General features: G+C 38.0%; 2 protein-coding genes across 2 annotated transcripts; both read right to left on the reverse strand.

Annotated features, from left to right (window-relative positions):
* Positions 1 to 7,504: 7,504 nt before the first annotated feature.
* On the reverse strand, positions 7,505 to 8,833 carry LOC135802853 (uncharacterized). Its single transcript, XM_065316475.1, has one exon. The coding sequence runs from the start codon at positions 8,831 to 8,833 to the stop codon at positions 7,505 to 7,507; it is 1,329 nt and encodes a 442-aa protein (XP_065172547.1).
* Positions 8,834 to 8,860: 27 nt separating this feature from the next.
* On the reverse strand, positions 8,861 to 9,628 carry LOC135802854 (uncharacterized). The gene has a single exon (XM_065316476.1). It carries the CDS (start codon positions 9,626 to 9,628, stop codon positions 8,861 to 8,863), a length of 768 nt encoding a protein of 255 aa, XP_065172548.1.
* Positions 9,629 to 24,685: the final 15,057 nt, after the last annotated feature.

The raw sequence follows: 24,685 nt of genomic DNA on the forward strand, positions 1-24,685 counted from the left end.
CAAGTAGATATGAATATAGAAAATAATGTTCGTATTTGATGAGCTTGTGATGGTATTGCAGCGTCATGAAAAGTTTGGTCCCAATGAGCATCATTTTCTAGCAATTGCAAACGTTGACAAGCTTCTCTGTAGGATCCACACAATTCACCATCAACAGTTCGTAAATGTTGGAATGAAGTTGGGCCACGTACATTGACCAATAGCAGTCGTAAATAAAAACATTCATCATTGCGTGGATGAACTGAATAAATTCGACCGATCGCATCTGGGTACGCTGAAACTGGTTTTCCTTGTTTCCGTCGTATAAATTTCTTTGAGGATTGATTCCAAGTATAATCTTTTGGCATTTCAGAATATAGCAATGTTTGTAGTAGATGGTGGCTGAGCAGCTCTTTGTACTGCGTTTTGAGCTGTAAAATACACTCTTTGCCAATTTTCTATGTGCACAGCTAAATGAACAACCGTAGGGTATCTCTCATGAATTGGAAAAGAAAATATTCGCTAAACTGCCAAATCAGAATGTGTGCATGTGGCAATCCTCGTTTCTGCCACTCCACAGAATACATCCAGCAGCGCGTCGCACCAAAAACATAAGGTTTTACAATGAAATCAATTAAAGATTTCAATTTTTGTCTAAAGACTCTGGCTGTAATATCATGACGATCAATGGGAGATTGCCCAGGGTATAACTCTTGCTTGATTTCTGTACAGCGGAGATTGCATGTGATTCTGATGAACAAAGCAGCTGTACCATAATGACGAACATACGACATGGCATCTTGAGCATATTTATGCATATGTCGAGGGCTTCCGATGTATGTTGCTGGAAGAATAGTCATCCGACCAACATTCTGTGCATTTCCATCAGTATTAATCACATCTCGAAGGTGAATATACTCTTCAGATCGGAAATTAATTATATAAAATATAAAATAAAATCGGCCCAATCTGGGATTACCTACTCCTTCAAAAACTTAATTCAAAAGCAAAAATATTCAAGAAAAAAACATATCAATAGGTCAATTTTGGAAAGAGTTATGGCTATTTGAAAATTAAATTGTCATTATTTTTTAAAATTCATAACTTTTTTGAGGTTAGAAAAAAAATTTGAAAAAATTCTAATAAACGTTTCTCAAAGGGTAGAAAAGAATGAAAAAGTTTCAGCTGAATCAAAAAGGGTAGGGTTCAAAAGTGGTCGATTTGGCATGGAATACCCCATATATATATTAATTTTATAATGCAATGTTATTAAAACAAAAATCAATTTACAGGTTCTAAAACCAACAAAAAAGTTAGTTCAATAAACTATTATTCATACCGACTAATGATTCGCGAAAATGAAGAAAATCACATATTGAAATGTCGGCGATTATATCACAAATATGTTGTTGACATGTATGTAAAAATTGAAACGGAGAGATTAACATTCATCAGGTTGAATCAGAGCAAACTCCGATCTGAAGAGTATATTCACCTTCGAGATGTGATTAATACTGATGGAAATGCCCAGAATGTTGGTCGGATGACTATTCTTCTAGCAACATACATAGGAAACCCTCGACATATGCATGAATATGGTCAAGATGCCATGTCGTATGTTCGTCATTATGGTAAAGCTGATTTGTTCATCATATTTACATTCAATCTCCGCTGTACAGAAATCAAACAAGAGTTATTCTCTGGGCAATCACCCATTGATCGTCATGATATTACAGCCAGAGTCTTTTGACAAAAATTAAAATCTATAATGGACTTCATTGTAAAACCTTATGTTTTTGGTGCGACGCGCTGCTGGATGTATTCTGTGGAGTGGCAGAAACGAGGATTGCCACATGCACACATTCTGATTTGGCAGTTTGGCGAATATTTTCTTTTCCAATTCATGAGAGATACCTTACGATTGTTCATTTAGCTGTGCACTTAGAAAATTGGCAAAGAGTGTATTTTACAGCACAAAACGCAGTACAAAGAGCCGCTCAGTCACCATCTACTACAAACATTGCTATATTCTGAAATGCCAAAAGATTATACTTGGAATCAATCCTCAAAGAAATTTATACGACGGAAACAAGGAAAACCAGTTCCAGCGTACCCAGATGCGATCGGTCGAATTTATTCACTTCATCCACGCAATGATGAATGTTTTTATTTACGACTGCTATTGGTCAATGTACGTGGCCCAACTTCATTCCAACATTTACGAACTGTTGATGGTGAATTGTGTGGATCCTACAGAGAAGCTTGTCAACGTTTGCAATTGCTAGAAAATGATGCTCATTGGGACAAACTTTTCATGACGCTGCAATACCATCACAAGCTCATCAAATACGAACATTATTTTCTATATTCATATCTACTTGCTTTCCATCAAACCCAATTGATTTGTGCATTAAGTACAGAGATAAAATGTGTGATGATATTTTGCATCAAATACGGAATAGAACAGGAAATTTAAATATACAAATCAGCGAAGAAATTTACAATGAAGCATTGATTTTAATTGAGGACATGTGCTTGATGATGTCAAACAAACTATTATTACAATTAGGCCTGACCCCACCTAATCGTCCAATGCATGATGCTTTTAACCAAGAGTTGCACCGAGAAAAACTATGAGCTCAACACTTTGAAGGAATTAATTCAAACAAATCTTCCACTACTGAATGAACAACAAAAGTATTTGATGCTGTTATAAAAGTATCAAATGATGAAACAGGAGGGATTTACTTCTTAGATGCACCTGGTGGTACAGGAAAAACTTTTTTGACTTCATTAATAGTAGCCACAATTTGTAAACAAAATAAAATTGCACTTGCACTCGCTTCATCGGGAATCGCAGCAACTTTGCTTGAAGGTGGCCGAAAAGCCCATTCAGCACTAAAATTGTCATTAAATATGCAAATCAATGAAACACCAACCTGCAACATTTCGAGGAACTCTACAATGGCAAAGGTTTTGCAGCAATGTAAATTGATTGTTTGGGATGAATGCACAATGGCACATAAAAAATCTCCGGAGGCTTTAGATAGAACCTTAAAAGATCTACGGAGCAATCATAACCGATTTGGTGCTGCAATGATTTTATTAGCAGGAGATTTTCGTCAAACATTGCCAAAGATTCCACGTTCAACGTCAGCTGATGAACTAAATGCATGTTTAAAGTGCTCCAATTTGTGGAAACATGTCAAGATATTACATTTAAACAAGAATATGCGTGTTGAGTTGCAAAATGACCCATCTGGAGATATATTCTCTAAACAACTCATTGACATTGGTAATGGCAAATTTCCTATAGACATGTTCATGATCAGTTATCTTGATCAAAAGATGAACTTATTCAAAAGGTATTTCCAGATGTTGCTCAAAATTACAGAAACCGCGATTGGTTGAGCGAACGAGCTATATTAGCTGCCAAAAACATAGATGTAAATGAATTAAATTTAAAAATTCAAAAACAAATTCCAGGCGAATTGAGGATATATAAATCAGTTGATTCGGCTCAACCAACCAACCGCGTCTTTGCAACGGCACACAGTTAGGAATAAGAAAATGACTGAACAACGTGATAGAAGCAACTATACTAAAAGGAAAGTATAGAGGAGAAGATGTTTTGATACCACGCATTCCAATGATTCCGACCGATATACCATTTGAATTTAAACGACTACAGTTTCCAGTGCGGCTTGCTTTTGCTATGACCATAAACAAATCCAATCATTAAGTGTTTGTGGTATAAATCTAGAATACCCATGTTTTCCACATGGTTAATTGTATGTTGCCTGTTCCCGAGTTAGAAAAACATCAAATTTGTTTGTCTATGCGCCAGGTAATCAAACAAAAAACATGGTAGGTATATCACAAAGCACTACAATAAAATTAAAACTGATATTTGTTATTATTTGCGCCGAGTAAAAAATAGGTAGGAACAAGAAACTGCTACATTCCAAATGTGACTGTATAAGGAGCCAGAGTATCGTCGCACTGGTAGACGGCAACTCCTTATGCAGGTTTGAGTTAGCAATATTCAGGGGTGAGGGAGAAATCGCCAGCTCAGATTTTTAGGCTCATCGGTGCTGACAAGTAACTCGTACAAGACTGAATTTACTACTCGTTTTATTCGTACAAAATCTTAGTATGTATAGTCAACTTATCTACTATTTACTTATACATTAAACATGCACGCGTGCACAGTGCGTGGCGTGCGTGCGGCCCTTTTGGGCTGAGCGCAGCGATTGTGCGATTACGACCTTAATGGTTCCGCAAACAATCTGTCGATAGTTCGACATCCTGCGCCCCCAAGTCTTGCAGCTCCATCTCCGGCTGGTACTCGTGGGGTGTTCCAAGGACCGGCCCATTCTGGACTTTCTTCTCCTGGCCGGTCTTGCGCCTCCTGTACCAACTGTACAGGAAGTAAGCACCCGTTGCTATACCGGTTATGAGTGCGCCTGAAACAAAGGATAACGCGTGCCCATGTGAATTGGTTACCTCATTCCAGGATGTATTATCTTCAATATCTAATAGGCGTTGCTCCTCCTCAAGATATGACTTGAAGATCGTTATTTGGACTGAAGATTTTCTCGCGTCCATGCTCCAGCTTTGGTTGAGTGCAGTTAGTCATTGTCGTGATGTCGTTATTGTGGAGGTGCACATAGGAACCCTCTATCCTCGTGTTCATCATCTTGGTTGCCAAGAGTATGTGCCACTTCGTCTCTATGTGACAGTCGGGTGAAATTTCAATGATACCAGCCTTGTGTAAAAGAATATTGATTCTTTTCTCATTGCAGATTACCGAGATTGTGCGATTCACATTCGTGACGAACATCCAGGTATTTGGAGAGAGCATTTGTCTCCATACGATCGATTGTAGCTCGTGTGTCCGAATGCTGTGGTCACAAGGCTCGTTATTTTCGTATATTGCTTCGATTACGCAATTATCTTCTTTATCCAATCTCCTGATTGGTTGTGCTGGACAGATGTAGGTATGATTTTTAGTGGTGTCACATGCTTGTAGATTACTTAATGGAATCTGCAAGTATTGTTTCTTATCGTAATTCACTGCCATGACCTTATCCGTAATCTGGATTACGGTGTATGTTCTTTGAGTGATGTTGAATGGTACTGCAGTGATCTTTAGCAGATTAAATGGAATCACGTTGATGATAGGTAAATATCCAAAGATATTTATGTGTGTGGCGTTGTTTCTTGTTTCGGTGTTTGTGAGAACTTCCTGGACGATGCGGAGATTTGATGATAACCTTCTCGATGCTGCATTTGCTTCAGCAACATGGGATCTCCTCATCAAGTCGAACAGACTTGCTCTTTTGCGGCCTATGTGTATAACCATGCCGTATTGCTCATTGATTTCATTTAGACAGTTTAGTGCTCGCTGGTATACGCTGAGCATTCGAGTGTATAGCTGGGTAGCTTGTTCGTTTTTCCCAATATCTTGGGTGATATTTTTGAGTTGTGCGTGGAATTTCTCAATTTGCTCTTTGATTCGACCTTCCCTTTCACCGAAGGTATGTAGCGTTGATACCATTATGTGCGCTTGTTGTCCTTGGTGTTCTATTACATGTCTTTGGTTTTCCGTTAGTTTGTCGATGTCCCTGTAGACTTCATCGTTGGCCCCAAATACGGATGTTAGCATTGTTCCCAGAAGCCCTCTCCTTGCTCGTGAATTGCTCTGGTCAATTTCCTCTAAAAGGATGTCCATCCGTTGTGTTTCAAAGTCTAGATGATGCTGAAGGGTGCTGCATTCTGTCTTGTGCATGTACGCTACCGAAATGTTGCAAATGTTTGAAAAATGTAGCGCTAATAGTTTACCAGCTTGGATGTCTTCCTTCATTCTTTCCTTGCTCATGGCGTGCTGTATTTGGAACTGACCTTGGTTTATATGCATTATTCCAAGCTTCTCTACGTAGATTGCGTGATCGATAGTTTTTACCATAACATTGGCTAGACTTGGTGTCCCGGCAAGTAATATGAACGTGAATAGCCAAATGAAGCTAAGGTTGGGTAGCTCTTGGAATTTGTTTTGCTTCTTTGGCCTACCTTTGTTGGATGTGGCGACCGTTGATGTGATTTGTTTTGGAACTATTTCCTCAGCTTCTTCCGAGGGGAGTGGAATTAAATTAGTAATTGCTCGTCGTAGCGTGCTTCCTTGTGAGGTTCTAACGGTGACTGCGCGTACCTTTCCGTCCGTTCCTGGATGTATTTCCGTGATTTTTGCCAATGGCCAATTTGATTGATTAATGTTATTGGTTTTAATAATCACCACTGTGTTAATTGCTAAGTTTTCCATCTCCTTTCCCCATTTATAGCGATGCTGTAAGCGGCTAAGATATTCTGTTGACCATGCGCTCCAGAATTCTTGTTTCAATCTTTGAATTGTCCTCCATCTCTCAGAGTTGCTTCCGTTAATTTGGTCTTCTGCCAGATTTCCTGGATCCACTAATGCTTGTCCTATTAGGAAATGTGCTGGTGTGATGACATTCGCTTCTTTTAATGTGCTGTCGGAGCTATTGTAAAGAGATCTTGAGTTGAGACATGCTTCAATTTGACACAGCAAAATGGTCATTTCTTCATATGTCAGTGTTCCGTTTCCAAGTTAACGCTTCAAATGATATTTCATGGATTTGACTCCAGCTTCCCATAGACCCCCAAAATGTGGTGATGAAGCTGGTATGAAATGCCAGTCAATTCCCATATTGGCAATCCTGCCTTGCACATCGTTTGCTCGTATATTTTCCATTACTTCTTTCATAAGGTATTTGTTGGCACCTATGAACGTGGTTCCATTGTCGCCAAATAACTTACTCGGTCTGCCTCGGCGCGCTATAAATCGGCGGAATGCTGCTATGAATGTTATTGTTGTGAGATCACTTACGACTTCCAAATGAATTCCTTTGGTAGCAAGGCAGATGAATATTGCAATTTATCCCTTCGCACATTTGTGTCCTCGGCCTTTACTTGTTCTTACGTCGATAGGTCCAGCGTAGTCGATACCTGTGTGTGCGAAGGGTCTGCTTGGGGTTACTCTTTCCTTTGGAAGTTGTCCCATCAGTTGTACTGCGGTTTCAGCGTTGAATCTGGTGCAGGTGGTACATCTCCTTATTGCTGCTCTTGCGCTCTTCTTTAGCTGCGGGATCCAGTATTTTTTACGAATGTATGCTATCGTTGTTGTTATTCCTCCATGCAGGGTGGATATATGAGCATCCTGGATTATAAGTTTTGCCAAGTCTGTTGACGCTGGAATGATGACAGGATGTTTTTGCTCGTAGGGTATAGTTGCGTTGTTGATTCTTCCTCCAACCCTTATCAAACCTTCCCTGTCCAGATATGGTGTCAACGTTGCTATTGGGCTACCTTTTAGTACTTCTTTTTGCTGCTTTAACATACGTTGCTCCTGGCCTGGATATGCTTCTTGCGTCATTTTTATTACTGCCTTCATTGTTTGTTTTATTTCTGTTGCCGTAATATAGTTGCTCGCTTGCCGGTATCTCATTCAACGGCAATATGGCAAGATTCGAACCATTCTCTGCAGCGTCGAGAATCTACTCAGTGTGACATTTTCCTTAAGTGTTATGGTGTGAACTCTTTTGATTTCCTCTTCCGTCTGGTCGATTTTTGGCTGTCCTGGCCAATATATCTCGTCTTTCTGAATTGCTGTTGGCCCCTTCCACCAAAGGGTGTTCTTTACTAATTCCGATGCGTGCATTCCCCTGGAGATTATGTCGGCTGGATTTTCCTTAGTGGGAATATATCGCCAATTTACTGCATGTGAATGCCTTTGAATGTTGGACACTCGATTGGCAGTGAATGTGCGCCACCTGTTGGCGTCACTCTTGATCCATGCTAGAGTTATCATGGAATCCGTCCATGCATATGTTGCTGTGATGTTCATTTGCATTGCCCCTTTTGTTTTCGTTAATAACTTCGCAAGTAATTCCGCTGCACATAGCTCTAATTTTGGTAGAGTTGCTTTGCATTTGACAGGTGCGACCTTAGATTTGGCATGAAGAAGCGTGATGGAGACCTTCCCATTTCTCGTTGTCTTCCCGTAGATTACTGCACCATATGCTGCTTCAGATGCGTCGCTGAATCCATGCAACTCGATGTCCTCGTTGCACTGCAGCCATCGATCAATTTTTAGTTGGTGAATCGTATGAAGATTGTTGCATAGTGAGTCCCACTCTCTTTGTGTTCCATTATCAACTGGAGTATCCCAATCTGTTCCATTTATCCATAGCTTCTGGATGATACTTTTCGCCTTTGTTATAATCGGTGCCAACCAGCTGATCGGGTCGTATAGTTTGGATACCTCTGAGAGGATAGTTCTTTTCGTTGTGAATTTTGAATCGCATCGCTGCACCTTGAAGGAGAAGGTGTCCGTTGTTGGGTCCCAGAGGATTCCCAAAGATTTCTTGGGCATTTCTGTCGTGAACTCGTAGGCAGTCTGATCTACTATTTCTTGTGGGAGCCCTTCTATGAGTACGGGACAGTTGCTGGACAATTTTCTTAGATTACAGCCTCCTGTTTTCAATAGTGCTATCAAGGCAGTCTGTAATCTTGATGCTTCGTTTGTATTGCTGGCTCCGGAGAGAAGATCATCGACGTAGAAATCGTTTTGTATAATTTTCAATGCGTCTGAGTATTCTTGTTTTCCTTCAATTGCTATCTGTTGAAGGGTTTTAACAGCTAGATATGATGCTGGACCCAATCCATACGTGACGGTTGTAAGATTGTATTCTTGTATTGGCTGTTTTGGAAGGAATCTCCATAAGATTCGTTGGTATTGTTGATCTTCGTTGGCAACTTTCACTTGACGATACATTTTCTCTACGTCAGCAGTGAACACGATTTAATGGTTTCTCCATCGGAGCAAAATGTCGATTATATTCTGTTGTAGTTGCGGCCCTGTATGTAATTTATCATTCAGGCTACTGCCATTGCTTGTTTTGCAGCTTGCATCGAAAACTACTCGTAGCTTAGTGGTGCTGCTTGATTCCTTGAGCACGGCATGATGTGGGATGTAGTATGCTGTTTTGACTTCATCCTCTTTGCTGCATTTCTTCATATGACCTAGCTCCAGGTATTCCCTCATAAATGCATGATATAATTCTTGTAGTTTTGAATCTTGTTTTAAACGTTTTTCTACCTGCAGGAATCTTGCGACTGCTCTTTGTTTTGAATCTCCAAGTTGCGGGGGGTATTCCTTGAATGGTAGGTTGACTGTGTAAGTACCATCAGGATTTCGCGTTGTTGTCTTGTTGTAGTGTTCTTCGAAATAGTTATCATCGTCTGATAGAATCTTCTTTTCGTCTTTGATCTCTTCTAATTCCCAAAACTTGTGTAAGTTGCTGATGTCTGCCGCTTCGACTACCATGCATTGGATAGGTGATTTCGTTGGAGAACATCCCCCTGATATTATTTCCCCAAATTCTGTTTCCTGGCATATGAAACCATTCTTCTTCTCTAAGCCAGGCTTTATTATGTTGCTGTAATCGCGTGATCCCAGTAAAATATCTATTTTGCCTGGATAGGCGAACTTTGGATCTGCTAATAGCCTGTCTTTCGTTGACCATTGCGGTAAACAGAAGTCCGTCGTTTGTTTCTTCCTCTGCGGCATAGGACTGCTTTTTCCAATTCTTATTTCCCCCTTGATTCTGCTGTTTGTAATTATTATTCCTCTGGTATGCTTGCCTCTCTACGTGTAATCGTGTGTGGTGCGTATTATTGCAGACTTGACATCTGATTATTGCAGGCCGTGTTGCTTGGATGTTTTAGGCAATTCATGCAGATACCTTTGTTTTTTACCAACTGCCCTCGCTCGCTTGGTGTTTTGTTGTTGAAGATTTGGCACTGGGCGATGTAGTGTTGCCCTTGACAAATTGGACAGCCATGCCTTGATTGTTGATAGTTATGCGCTGTTCCAGTTGTTCCCGTGGTGGCAATTCCTTCCAACGATTGGAATCGCTTTTCTATTTTATTTCTCAACTTAATATGCAATGTAGAAGGTAACTTTCTTCCAAGTTAAAATGTCAAAATCATTTAATTTGTGACTTCCTTCCATTTGAGTACAGTCACAAGCTGATTTATTATCACATCTAATAGTGACTGGATACATAGTTCTACCAATTATATCTCTAATCGCTTTATACAAGGAAATTATTTCCTTACAAGCTTCGCTCATGGCAAGATATTCAGCTTGACATGTTGATGTAGCCGGAGAGGATTGTTTGTGGCTTCTCCATGCTACTGTATAACCATAAAGTTGGATTATGTAACCACTTGTTGAAGTCGACTTTTCACGATCTCGGAAGCTAGAATCAGTCCAAGCTTCCATAACTTCGGTTTTACCTCTATAGTACAAACCCAAGTCAGTGGTTCCTCTAAACCTTAGAGTCTAAGGTATTGGAAAATTCTTTTGACTTCTGTCCAATCTCCTTTAGTTGGATTATTTTGTCTTCTAGACAACAAATTTACAGCATATGCTATATTATATCTGGTCTGGTTGCACCAGCAAGATACAACAAACTCCCAATAGCCTCCCTATAAGGGGCATTGGTTATATCATTGGAATCATCTAGTTTTTCTTTGTTTTTGTTATTTCTGTTTTTGACTTGTCTAGTTATCATAGGTTTTCATTCCGAGAAAATTCTCTGGTTCTCCCAAGATTTTTATTTCAAACTTTGCTGAAATGATCTATAATTTCATCTCGTTTTTCTGGGTCATTGCTAGCTGCAATAATATCACCCACATATAAAATTAAATGGCAAATTTTCCATCTGTTCTCCAGGTGAATAAGCATGGTTCATTTAAGTCATTCTCTAAACCTATTTTCAATGCTTCTTCTGTAAACCTCTTATTCCAACTTTTAGGACTTATCTTCAATCCATATAAAGATTTCTTAAGCTTCCAGACCTTGGTTCTTCTAATTTCACCACTATAATCATAGCCTTCTGGGATTTTCATAAAAATTGCTTTTTCTAAAGTACCGTACAGAAAAACAGTTTTTACATCCATTTGTCTTTCATCTAAATCAAGTTTATTTATGATTGCTAGTGCAGATCTAATAACTGTCTTGACACTGGGGCATAAGTTTCTTTCAACTCATACTCATTTTCATCTAGAAAACCTCTTACAACCACTCTAGCTTTATAAATGGTTTCATCAGTTTTGCCAATTTTTGTTTTAAGAACCCATCTAGAATCCAATACATTAACATCTACAAGTCTATCCACTAATTCGTATACTTGATTATCCTCTATTGATTTGAATTCTTCTTTAATTGCATTAATCCACTCAGCACTATCCTCACGTAGCAAACATTCTTTGTAATTACATGGATCTTTGTTTACTGAGGCAAGCATAGCATGAATGAATTCTTCTTCATCTATGATCTTGAACTTTTCTGCTGTTTTGGCATAAACAAAATTCTCATCTATTTTCGGTTTTGGTTTTCTCTTTGAAATTTTCAACTTCTTAGATTCGGTATCATTTGATATGTTTTTATCTCGTTTACGTTTTCTGGACTTATCAGAATTAACTAGTTTTTCATCCGAGTCTGGAGTATATACATCCGATGATTCAGAATCTATTCTCCCATCAATTGAATTTTCATCTATTTTAATTGATGGAGAAACTTCAACTTCTAAATCCTCCGTTTTGTATACATCCTTATAAACTAATTTTTCATTAAACCGGACATGTCTTGAAGTTAGAAATGTGCCAGAGGTTGGCTCCCACAATACATATCCGGTACGTGAGTAACCTACCAGTATGGCTCGTATGGCTCTTTCAGAAAACTTATTTTCTGATATTGGAAGTTTTACATAAGCTAAACAACCAAACCATCTAATTTTGTAGATATGTGTGCTAATTCTTGCATTGAGTTTGTTTAATTGAGATACGAAACCATTGGTTTTGTGCGGTGTACGATTGTACATATTAACAGCTTTCAGCTGCCAAGATCCACATTGACTTAGGTAGGCCAGAGTCAAACAATAACGCTCTAATTTTTTGTTGTAATGTTTTATTAAATCTCTCTAACTGTTGTTATGAAACTTTCTAAACAATTAGCTGCTTTATTTCTGCAACATATATTTTAGCAAATCTAGAAAAATCATCTAAAAACACAATAATATATTGTGAGCTGCCGTTTACCTGTCTTTCGTTGACCATTGCGGTAAACAGAAGTCCGTCGTTTGTTTCTTCCTCTGCGGCATAGGACTGCTTTTTCCAATTCTTATTTCCCCCTTGATTCTGCTGTTTGTAATTATTATTCCTCTGGTATGCTTGCCTCTCTACGTGTAATCGTGTGTGGTGCGTATTATTGCAGACTTGACATCTGATTATTGCAGGCCGTGTTGCTTGGATGTTTTAGGCAATTCATGCAGATACCTTTGTTTTTTACCAACTGCCCTCGCTCGCTTGGTGTTTTGTTGTTGAAGATTTGGCACTGGGCGATGTAGTGTTGCCCTTGACAAATTGGACAGCCATGCCTTGATTGTTGATAGTTATGCGCTGTTCCAGTTGTTCCCGTGGTGGCAATTCCTTCCAACGATTGGAATCGCTTTTCTAAGAAGCTGAATATTTCTTCTAGAGGTTGAATGGCCTGGGGATCATCCAACCCTTGCTCGAATATTCTGTTTTTTTCTTTGCCCCATTATATTGCAATTATGCGCCCGATTATTGCTGGGCCCCAATCTTCTGCATTGAATCCCAGGTTCTTAATTGCTAGGAGACCCTCGTTTGTGGTGTCGTGTAGCTGACGAAGCTGTACAGCGGACTCTACGCTGCAACTTGTTTGGTCCAAGATTCTGTCGATGAGTTTTGACAAAATCAACCGCTTGTGGTTGTATCTTTCCTTTAGAATGTCCCAAGCGCTTGCATAATTGTCGCCTGTGAGTGATAGATGTTGCAGCAGTTTGGCAGCTTCACTCTTGGTATACTGCTTCAGCAATTGTAGTTTCTCCACATTGGATAGAGTATTATTTTCGTGGATGACTCGTAAAAATAAGTCATGGAACTCGGCCCAGTTCGGGAACCCACCTTCAAAAGTCGGGATCGTGACCTTTGGTAGCTTCATATTCCCACTATTTATCAGTGCTTTCTGCATCTGTTCATGTTTGTCGTCGAGTCCATTAATAATGGTATAGTAGTCTGTTTTTAATTGTGAATATGTTCCTGGCTGATAGGAATCTGCTAGAATCAAGTCCTCGAGAATTTCAAAATGCAGTTCTTCAATTTTTACCCAAAGGGAATTTAAACGTGATTTCCAATGGTTGATATTTATGTTTTCCATTGCTAGCGCGGCTGTTGGTAGGCTCATTTCTTCACGTAACGCGTTGCATCGTATTTGGAATCGTCGCACCCTGACGTCCGTATTATTGACGTTTCTAATGACGCTTGGAATATTTGTAGAGTCTTCGACTGGAAGATTGTTCAGTCGTTTGATTGCTTCTTCGTATCTTGACTTTATTTGGGCGAAATAATTTGTCTTGATGTATGTGTGATCAGGCAGATTGTATGATTGGCATAGGTCATGGTTGGTGAGGACTTTGATCCATATTTCGTTCAATGTTGCCTTCGATGTTTGATATTGGTTTCTGGTTCTGCCTATTGCTTTTGTGCCTTCTATAATGGCGTTGATATCCATGCCATATTGTTCTTGCTGCTTGACAAGTTTGTTTAGTTCTTCCATTGTTACTTCTGACTCTTGATTATAACGACTGTTGATTTTGGCCTTGCTTGGTTGTTTGACCCTTGATAATTTGTGTTTATTTGTGCGTTACGGGGCGTAAGTCCGTAATGCGAATTTTATCTCTCATGGAGAGATGCGGCCCGGGTTGTAAGGCCGTGCAGTGGAGTCTTATCGACTCGCAGTACTCCCTGACGAAGTGCTGGACTTCTTATCTTGTAAATATGATTCACTCACCCTCAATCAGAGCGTAGGCGATCAGACTCAGGTACTCGATCCCCCAAGTCTTTACGCTGTGATCCTGACGATGATGACGTGAATGCAAACGGGTTGTAAATCCGTTTACGATGATGATGCCTTCTCTTGGTGGATTCTTGTGTCCGCGATGTGGTTTGTCGTTGAGGATGGTGTCAACTCTGGTGATGAAGAATCGACTCGGACGTTGTGGCTCCCAATCCGGTTCGAAGTACCATATGTATAAGGACCCAGAGTACCGTCGCACTGGTAGATGGCAACTCCTTATGCAGGTTTGAGTTAGCAATATTTAGGGGTGAGGGAGAAATCGCCAGCTGAGGTTTTTAGGCTCATCGGTGCTGTCAAGTAACTCGTACAAGACTGAATTTACTACTGGTTTTATTCGTACAAAATCTTTGTATATATAGTCAACTTATCTACTATTTACTTATACATTAAACATGCACGCGTGTACAGTGCGTGGCGTGCGTGCTGCCCTTTTGGGCTGAGCGCAGCGATTGTGCGATTACGACCTTAATGGTTCCGCAAACAATCTGTCGATAGTTCGACAAATATAATCAAACTTCATACCTGCTTGTCGTGCTTGTGGCTTCTGATTATCTCCACCCTTTGGTGGAAAAGTTTGCTTACCGAATGCCTTTCGGTTGGTTTTGGCAAATCCCCTGGATTTACCTCTGAAGCCTTCTCTATAGTTAATACCCCTGCTAAAACCTCTACCTCTTGATCTACCACGGCCATGACCAGGTTTGTATTCAGACTTTTCGAGTTTTGATTATCAGATTTGGTACACATATTCGCATTGTGATTAGTTATAATCTTGCAAATATAACAGTACCATTCACCGGTTGCTTCTAACGGACACTGTTTAATGTAGTGACCCATCTTATTACATCTATGGCAATTGTGATACGCTTTAAATCTTTTTGCTTGGTTTGCACTAGCATCCTGCTCCTGAGAAACCCCTGATTTTTTTTTTCAGCCTCCATTTCTAACAGACAAGACTTCAACTCCTCCAGAGTCATTGACCTTTGCGTAATCCTTCTATGAGTTAAGTCTGTCATACGTATGTCGGGCATGACATTGCACACAGCTTGATAAAATGCAGATCTTTTTTCCTCGTCTGTTAGAGGTACTGCATTATCACAGTTCTCATATTCGACGATGGTGTTGTCGAATCGATTCCAGAAATTGTCAATACTCTCTTTGGGTTGTAGTCTCATCTGGTACAACTTTGTTCTGACAGAGGTATGAGTGACATTGTTTTCAATTCTTTTGGCTTCTTTTAATTTTTTAATACGATTAACAGGGTCTTGAATGTTTAAAACTTTTTTATAATACTTATCATCTAAATGGCTAGTGATTATTTCCCTCACTGCTTGCTTTCTCCTAATAATTACTTAGATGTGCTGATGAGACCTCTAATGGTCGAAATAGCTATCCACATCAGACTTGACAAATACTTGCATTGACTTGCAATGGTTTAGTAAAATATCGTTTCGGCGATATTGTTATACTTTACAAATTTGTAATTGATTATTGAATACAACAACACTATTTGCAAACAATATGACCCCTTGGTTGTGATTACAAATGTAATATTAAATATTACAATTAATTGGATTTATGATGAGGGTATGAAATGTACAGCGCCTAATATATTGTTCGCGACCGCGCCGATGCACGCGTTGATTACCAATGTGAAGATAAACTCGCGCGCGGCGAGCACCGGTTCCCAAAATTGCTATATTTATTATTAACTTACAGCAACGTTTCGTTACAATACCGAACACAAACTGAACAAATATTGCAATTTTACACGCAGCGGCGTCTTCTTATCTCTTTTTAAACTGGTTTTATAATCAAATACTTGCGTAAAAGTGCAGGTACCTAAATGTTTTTCAAAACGACTTCTAACACGGACATCGAACATTGAAAACAATATTTTTGGTTTGGAATAAAATTAAGTAGACAACACTAAACACAACATTTGCAACTTTGAGAAAAGTTACATGCTGTTTTACGCGTTAAATCGCAGATTAAAGCTCAAAACGTGCTGTTTTGCTAAAATAATCATTTTCAAGCATTTTAGATCGTTGAAATCGTTCAAATAGAAGCAATATTAATAAAAAACGAATAATAAAAATTCGCACGGGTTTTACATGCTTTGGTTTTACGCGTTAAAACGCAGATTTAAGCTCAAAACGTGCTGTTTTGCTAAAATAAGCATTTTCAAGCATTTTAGATCGTTGAAATCGTTTCCGAAATAGAAGCAATATTTTATTTTTTATTATCCAAGCGCCAATCGGCAGTGTACCTTACAAATTTTTAATATATTTTTATTTAGTTAATTAACATTTTTCAGCTATTGGAATGAAAACTTGACTGTGATTCAGTGATGAAAGAAATCGACACGTCTGATGCATATTCATTGACCAAATTACGATTCTGTTCAACTTTGGACCGTAACAGGTACATAATTCTTCGTTGTTTTATTGTGCTCAACAACCTTTTGTTCTGAGTCCTGTCCTGGACTCAAATGAACCGAAAATGGTTGTTAATTTCCGGGAAGACTGGATCTGTCCGTGTGTTGACTTGTAGAAAAAGGTTAAATCTGCGACTTACGGCGACTTGATTGGTGGGTTGTCAATCTTGAAACGGCGCAGCGCACCGTCTGTTGTTAAGTGAAGGTCCCTTGTGTATACATATAATATGATAAAAATTTTGCAAAATTTCCGTTTGCATATTTTTCAACTCTGTCGATCATTTTGTTGGGTGTGGTGACCAGATGATGCAGCCATATTCCAATATATGGGTCGCACTAGCGTTTTGAATATGTGCATGAGTGTATATACATTTTTAAATTCTTTGCCCGTTCTGAATAATAAGAAACCAAGTGTTTTGAACGCTTGGGATGTTATCTTATCCACATGGCATGAAAAACTAAGTTTTTGTCTACGGAGGCGTAATGCCTAGGTGCGCGCGTGTACTTTGATGGTCGGATAGTTGGTACTCGTTTAGATGATATATTGCTGGAGCTGGTTTTGCTAGTCTGGAGAGACATAATGCCACACATTTGGTCTTGTTTAAATTTAGCTTATTCTGTTGACACCAACTATGAAGTGTGTTGATGTCGCGCTGCAGAATATCCATGTCATCATTGCAATTAATCCTCCTGAAGATCTTTAAGTCATCGGCATACAGTTGATATTCTGATATAAATTGTTCCCCAATGTCATTTATGAATATGTTGAAGAGAATTGGCCCGAGGTGCGATCCTTGAGGGACACCTGAGGTGACTTCATATAATTCTGATGTGTATCCACTCACACGTACTTGCAGTTGTCTGTCAACTAAGTATGACCTCAGCCAGTCCAGTGCATTGCTTTTAACATTGTATTGTCTTAGTTTATTTATTAAAATATCGTGGTTTACCATATCGAAAGCCTTGGAGAAATCCGTGTAGATGGTATGAGTGCTCAATCCTTGATTCATTGCATCCAGTACATAATCCGTGTAGAGATATAAGTTTGTGACTGTAGAGCGTCCTCCTATGAACCCGTGTTGTCTTGATGAAATGACGTTCTCAAAGGCGGATACTATTTGTGGCAATATAATTTTTTTCGAATAGCTTTGCGATGGATGACCAACGGCCAACATTTTCCAAGATTGTCTAAAATTTCCTCTATTCTTGGAAGTGGGTATTTATCCTCAATGGTTTTCTTATTTAAGTTTCTGTAGTCTATGACAAGACGCCATTTCTTTTTTCCCGATGCATCTAGTTTTTTTGGTACAATCCAAACAGGTGAACTGTATGGTGACATAGATGGCCTGATAATTTTATTACTAATTAATTTTTTTAATTTGACTTTGAATTTCCTCTCGTAATGAATAGGGATATCTATATGACTTTGAATAAACTGGTGCTTCATCTGTGACTCGAATTTTGTGTTTAACTGCGTTTGAGAAAGTCAATTCAGAATTTTCATCATAGCAAATGGCTTTATGTTTTTGCATAACTCGTTTAATTTTGCTCTTTCTTCATCGTTCAAATGATCAACTCTGAGTGAATTTAGATCAAGACGTGTCGTTGATTCTGACTTATTATTGTGCGTACCATTTTGTTCTTTTATCTTGAAATTATAAAACGGTTGTACTTCAACTCTGCGGTTAAATCTAATTGAAGCCGTTTTGGTTTGTAATTCTAATGGTAAGGTAACTATTCCATTTTTAGCTGTTGCTATACATTCCATCATTATATCATTAATATTAAGATTTGGAAATAATATTTGGCCTTCAGTATGTTAACTGGTATTTCAATACCAGTTAACAGTTATTTGAATTTAATTCTAAATAGAATGGAATTCTTTTATTTTCTATGCAAAGAAATGAATTTCTGTAATCGATTAATGCTTTTAATTTTTTAAAATCATTATTGCCAATTAATGCGTCAAAATGATCATGCCATTCCATGACTAGGCATTCAAATGAATAATTGATATTAAAATCTTCTAAAATGGGATACTTTATGCAAGTGTCATTTGTTACTTTTTGCTTTAAGCTAGTCACTTCGAATTTCTTTTTGAATTGAAAATTTGAAAAATAATTTGAGACTGGTCCTGGATTAATAATCGAATTACTTGCTCCAGAATCAATAAGAATTTTTAAATTAAATTTTGGAATAATTATGAATGGTAGTCGCGGTTTTGACTGAATAGTGTTCAAGTCTAATGTTGGTTGTCCGAGGCTTCTACGCAAAAATCCGTGTTTTGATTTGTATCGGAAAACATACGGTCTGTTTCCTCATATTCGTCTTCATTATGCATCTCGTAGTTTTGTTCGTCTTGTTCTGTTTCATTTGTTTGTACATTATAGAGCTCCTCAGATATAAAGTTAGGAGGTCCAGTTTGTTTAAAATAGTTATTATTATTCACTCGACTCGGTACCCGATTTGTTCTGGCTGTAGAAACAGACATCGGCGTAGGAGCATTATTTTTATTGTGTCCAAAAACTTGGGAGTTTGTTGGATAGTTTTGTTTATTTATAATTGGTTTTGGCATGTTAATTGGTCCGCGTGGAAAATTCTGATTTCCGACGTAATTTTGTTGATGTGAAATTTTATTTGCCGATTAGTAAATTGCGCATTACTAGAATTTGAAACTTGAGTATTTTTTCTTGCCGGTTGCTGCGCAGTTCATAAAAGATGTTTGAGTCATATGATTATCGAAACGTCGGCATTCGTAGATGCACGCTTCTAAGGTGTCACAAGCTACGTTTAGCAAATGAGCACAATACGGCTCCGTTACACCAGCTTTAAATGTGGCTAACGCTTGGCCTTCATACATGGTAATTTTATGCTGTCTTATATCAACGTTCGCTGTCCTTAAGGACACATGCTCGGTGAGAACGCGGAGTTTGCGTTTTACATCTTCGTAATATAACTCGTAGGTTTCATCTTGCTTTTGATAACACGTCGTGAGATCATGGACAAGAAGCTCTTCCGAACGCGGATCGCCGTACTTTGCAACTAACGCGTTTTTAAGATTTGCCCACGTATCACAATTGGCACTTATTAATACTTCTCTCGCTTCACATTTGATTTTTGATTTAATTCTCTCGAATATAATTCTATTGAATAAGCACTCTGGAGAATACCTCCTTAGTAAATTTAAGAAAGCTTCCGCTTGTTTTAAGAAATAAGGCAAGTTGAATTTCGATATTACCCGGTTGTGCCATTGTATTTTCTTCTTCTAAATTATATAAAGTTCGAACCGGACTTCGACTTCTATTTCTATTCACGGACATTAACCAATGTAGGTTCTTGTCTTTTTATAAATTTTAACAATTGTATGCTTTATGCGTTATACAATAGGAATAAAAAAGGAAAACGTCGACTTACAGCAAGATCTGCGCCATTAACATGTCGGATAAGTCGTTCTGTGGAAGGTGCGATGTGGCCAACGGTCCTTCCTCGCAGGGGTAGATGCCCTCGTTTTAGTAAAGTTTATGTCTTCGAAGTTGAGAGATTTGATAATCACCGGTTTTTTGGTTTAATTAACACTACCGTACCGATTATCCTACCGGCTGCGCCAATTATATTGAACACTCGGATGAGTTTAAAAATAAAACGTTTATTGTTACTTGAGTTATATCAAATTATAAAATTTGACAAATGTCTTATACTACTTGACTTATCTAGTCGAGCTGCTAATAATAAGTGACGCTGCTTGGCAACGCGCGCCATAAGAAGTCGCGAAGAATGCTGACTCTACAACTTAGCCGTTTCCTACTACTATAGTAATAATATAGATACTTAATAATAAATTCGTCCTTGAAATCTTTTAGAAAATTGCAGTTTTACTTCGCCTACTCTTTTGTACTTAAAGGAGACATCCTTTCCTTCCCAATGCCACAAACTGTCAATTGTTATAATTGTTATAAACAAAAAGGCAACTGCACGCGGAGTTCCCAAGCGGTCTCCCATCCAAGTACTACCGAAACGTTTACATAAACAGATACTCATTCTTCATTTTATTTGTGTACATGTTAATTATTATAATAGGAAAATTGAGCTGGGAAAAACCTATTTGGATACAGTTGGGATTTGATTTTACCATGGGTTTAGGAAGATAGGTAGATGTTCATACGGTAACTTGTACTTGCCAGGAGATCTTTGCCTCGTGATATTTTTAACTAGTGGGTTCACGTGATTTGTCGTTCGGTGATAGAATTTATTGTTGTTTTCGTCAAGATAGTCTAAAAGAGGCAATATGTTACATTGCCGCTGAATTTATCGTAACATTTGTTCTCTCAGGTATTTGTAGCTTTTACGGTATGTTTTGGCGATGGGCACATGGGCACATACGCTACTTTACAGGGGCTGCACTGTACTCTAGAGTGCGGCAAGCCCAGTCTAGTGTAGTTTTGTAAAGTAACAGTTTGTTTTTACAGTAAGTTACGCTGTTTCTATGCATTAAAGTACAATTGCATTGGGCCGCGCTTTTATGATGGTGTTTTCCACGTGTTTTCTGAAAGTAAGCTTTTTTACGTCCGCTTTTTCTGGAATTTGCTGAGAGTTTAACACACGCACTCTCGGTGTTTGTAGTGCATTGTAATTTTCGTCTTCTCGTCGCTGTTAAGTAAGTTTCCTGGTGGGGTTTTGCACATTTTCCACTGTTTATAAAGATTTCTCAACTGCCAACAAATTGGTTCTGTAGCTTTTTACGACCAATATTTTTCATGGTCTGAGCTGCTATATAAAATGGCATCATCTGCAAATAGCGCAAGTTTCGTATTGTTTGTTTTGGTAAGTCGTTGATAAATAAACTAAACAGCCCACATTGGTCCTAATTACCAGATCCTTATGGAACGCCTGCATTGATGGATTTGGCTTCTGATTTTTCGTTGATAATTTTTTACGTAGGTTTACTGGTCTGTTAGGTAGCTATGAATTAGATGAATTAAATTGCTCAAGGGAGATTAATTTGGATCGGTTTGTAAATTGGTCCGGTAATCCACGCGATTAATCAAACACTTTTTTCAGAAAATGTCCTAATAGGGCCATGTACGAGTTTCATTTTGTTCCAGGCTTTTGACATCTGTTACTTCTGCCAATTTCCGGAAGGTTTTGAGGTACTATGTTTTGTATACCGTCAGGCCCTGGTGCCTTTGTGGCAGGTAATATTTTATAATGCACTTTATGTCTGCTGGTTTTGACGAAATATTATTTGCCGCGATTTGTATGTGTCTTCGTAGCAATAAATTTATCAACTTCTTGAGCTATTTCAATTTGTTTGTTGGTCATTCGATCGTCAATGAGGTACGAATCGATGCGAATTTGTCGGCAAGTACAGTTGCTGCGTTGTCAATAGCTTTAAACGCGAATCCGTCATTTGCATTGTTAGAATGTTTGATGGACGCTAATAATTTCCAAATTGAGTTGTTTTTAGGTATTTAATGTTTTCGGCTTGGTTTGACCACGCTTCGTTTTATGTTCTAATTTCGTTTTATTTCAAAGGGAGAGGTGTGTATATTTCCGGAGTTTGTGTGGGTATTTCGTCAAGTATTCATGGCTGTTGCCGAGTTTATTGAAGTGGGAATTTCCGTAATTTCGATCATTTTTTTCCGAAATGAATTCCAGTCTGCGCTGTGTATTGTAGTCCATCTGTGAATGATTTCGTTTTCGTGCACTGAGTCGGTAGTGAAATCGAATAAAACAGGCGAATGGTCAGAGTTAAACTCATTCATGGTTTGTGGCTTTTTCCACCAATATTTTTAGTGAGACCAATATCCAGGGTGGACGGTTTATTGCCATTACTTGTATGCAAGTATGCAAGCATTGCTTGCGCTCACATAATTCATAACGACATTCCCATTTACATCATTTGAGAAACAATTCCAAAGTCTATGTTTAAATTTAGGTCACCAATAAGTATTTGTTTTCCCTGGTTTGTTGGGATAACATTAGGTCGTTAGCAAAATTGTATTTTTAGATTAGGTTATACCATGTTGTTATGGTAGTATTATTGCTAATTTTTATTTGTAGTAATTCCAGATGATTTAAGTTATTATCTACTATTTGAACAATGCTTGATGATTGTATCCCTGGGAGCTTTACGGCACATTAGCCACCTGCAAACCCCAATTGTTCACGCAAGCGTTTAGCAACTCCTGGGTACAGATTAAGATGAGCCGGAATCGAGCCGCGAGTAGCAAACTTGAAAATTACACTCGACGCACGCAAAAAATATTCGCAAATAATAAATTATTGTTCAAAACACTCGAATAATTGTTTCCAAAAGTGCTAATTACTTAGATGTGCTAAAATAATTTACACCGCACATAACTCGTAAACTAGTATACGTATGTGCTGTAAATATTTTCATAACAAAGAATTTGCAATAAAACTTTACCAGAAATAGAGTTGCAACCATAGTATTGTCTCGGTCGACTATTCTCGAATTTATGTAAAAATTTGCATTAAGAGTAAAATTTATTTAAGATATATTTTGACTGAATACTGTGTATAATACAATCAGTATACAAAGTTATTCGGTAAAATTTCAATAAATAAATAGATAACAAAAACATTAAATGAAGAAAGATTCAAGTATTCAATTTAATTTCCTAAATTAAAATCAATTTACCCATTTTAATTAGATATCCCCATTAAATTCATTCCTCACTCACTCACACGTTGCACATTTCCCCCATTTCCCCGAGTCGGACGGTTTGGCACGGCTCGGATTCCCTCTCTTCAATGTCATACACTTTCTTCCTACTTCCAAATTTCTTGTCACCACCCATCAACCTGAAGGTTTGCTGGTGAGTGACAGGGTTTAGAAAAACGTTCTTCACCACGCTTCTCCACAAGTGCAGCAACTCAGGAAGCAACCACAGCGAGATTAATCTTCTATCAAAGGTATTTAGTTTACACATTAACTCGATGACGTAAAATTCTCGGGTATTGCGATTGAGCTCGACGATAAATTGTCGTTTGTTTATGGCGGTTGGTTGCATCAGGGAATGTGAACAAACAATATATGTGATTGTTGATTACTGTTTGGAAATACGGTAAGTCGGTATAATGACATCGAAGGGGTATGGAAACGTACGTATAATAAGCGGACGTCATACAAAGCGTTTTTGTGAAATGAAAACCACTTTATGTAAATATGTACATATACATACATATTACCTAAATCAAAATCAAAATTGCACGTAATCAGCACATTATAACACACATACAAAATTGTATTTTTACCACCAAAGTAATCCTGTTATTTTGTCCCGCTTTTGTTTTTCATTTAATTAATTTTCTTGTGATTTTCGAAGCCTCTTCGGTTTCTAAACATTTGAATTGAACGATTGCTTAATACGGTTCTTGTTTTTTTTTTAAAGCATTGAGATTGTCGAATGACCCACGCCAAATTCGGATTAATGGAAAATACGGATTAAGTCGTGGTCAGGTACCTACTGCCCGGAATGCTTATAATATTTATTATTTAAGCATTTGATTAACTCCGATGAAATAAATACATAAAAGTAATTTGACAATCCTTAAAAGAAATGTAGCAATAATATAAAAAGTTCGCCACGTGTCGAACGTCGTCGAATATCAACGAACATTACCGGAGGTGTAAGAATCATGTTGGTCATTATAACTGGACATAATCTCTGTTAAAAATGGGTCATAATAAGCGACATGTCACTGTAAGCGAAGTCATTATATCCGACTTTTTTATACAGAATTTGATATGAAAACCAAACTTAGTAGTGTTGTTACGTCATAATAACCGGTTGGTCAATATAAGCGGAGTCATAATAAACGGATTCTACTGTATAGTAAAATAAATGAAAATTTCTTAAAATTATAAACTTGTCAGTGAATTTGATCTAATTTGAAAAGCAGATTTATTGAAATTGTTTTAGTTCTTAAATGGCAGTAAATTTAGTTATTTTGTTATTTGTGCTCATTTTTATTGTTAAGTAAGTGCAAAAAGATGAGAAATTTTAAAATATTAATTTCTATTACATCACTTCATTGAAAATTAATTTTGCGTTTATGTTGACAAAATGATAATAAATTTGCGGAAAAACCTTCACATGATAATTAATTATAGTTTGTAGACACCATTCAACAAACGTATCCGCTCTTAAAGCGTTGGTTAACTTTTTCCGACGGTTCTATCAATGGAAGCGCATTCCAACACGTTTGAGTTTGATCTGCCG

The sequence above is a fragment of the Atheta coriaria genome, unplaced genomic scaffold (genome assembly GCF_025399875.1).
Source record: "Atheta coriaria isolate IRGN ID8LTWV9N9 unplaced genomic scaffold, Caltech_Dcor_3.1 hic_scaffold_62_pilon, whole genome shotgun sequence".
Classification (NCBI taxonomy): Eukaryota; Metazoa; Arthropoda; class Insecta; order Coleoptera; family Staphylinidae; genus Dalotia; species Dalotia coriaria.

What these genes read in the sequence shown, in the direction of transcription:
- LOC135802853 (XM_065316475.1), bottom strand. Translation starts at nt 8,833, where the DNA reads ATGTATCGTCAAGTGAAAGTTGCCAACGAAGATCAACAATACCAACGA.
- LOC135802854 (XM_065316476.1), bottom strand. Translation starts at nt 9,628, where the DNA reads ATGCCGCAGAGGAAGAAACAAACGACGGACTTCTGTTTACCGCAATGG.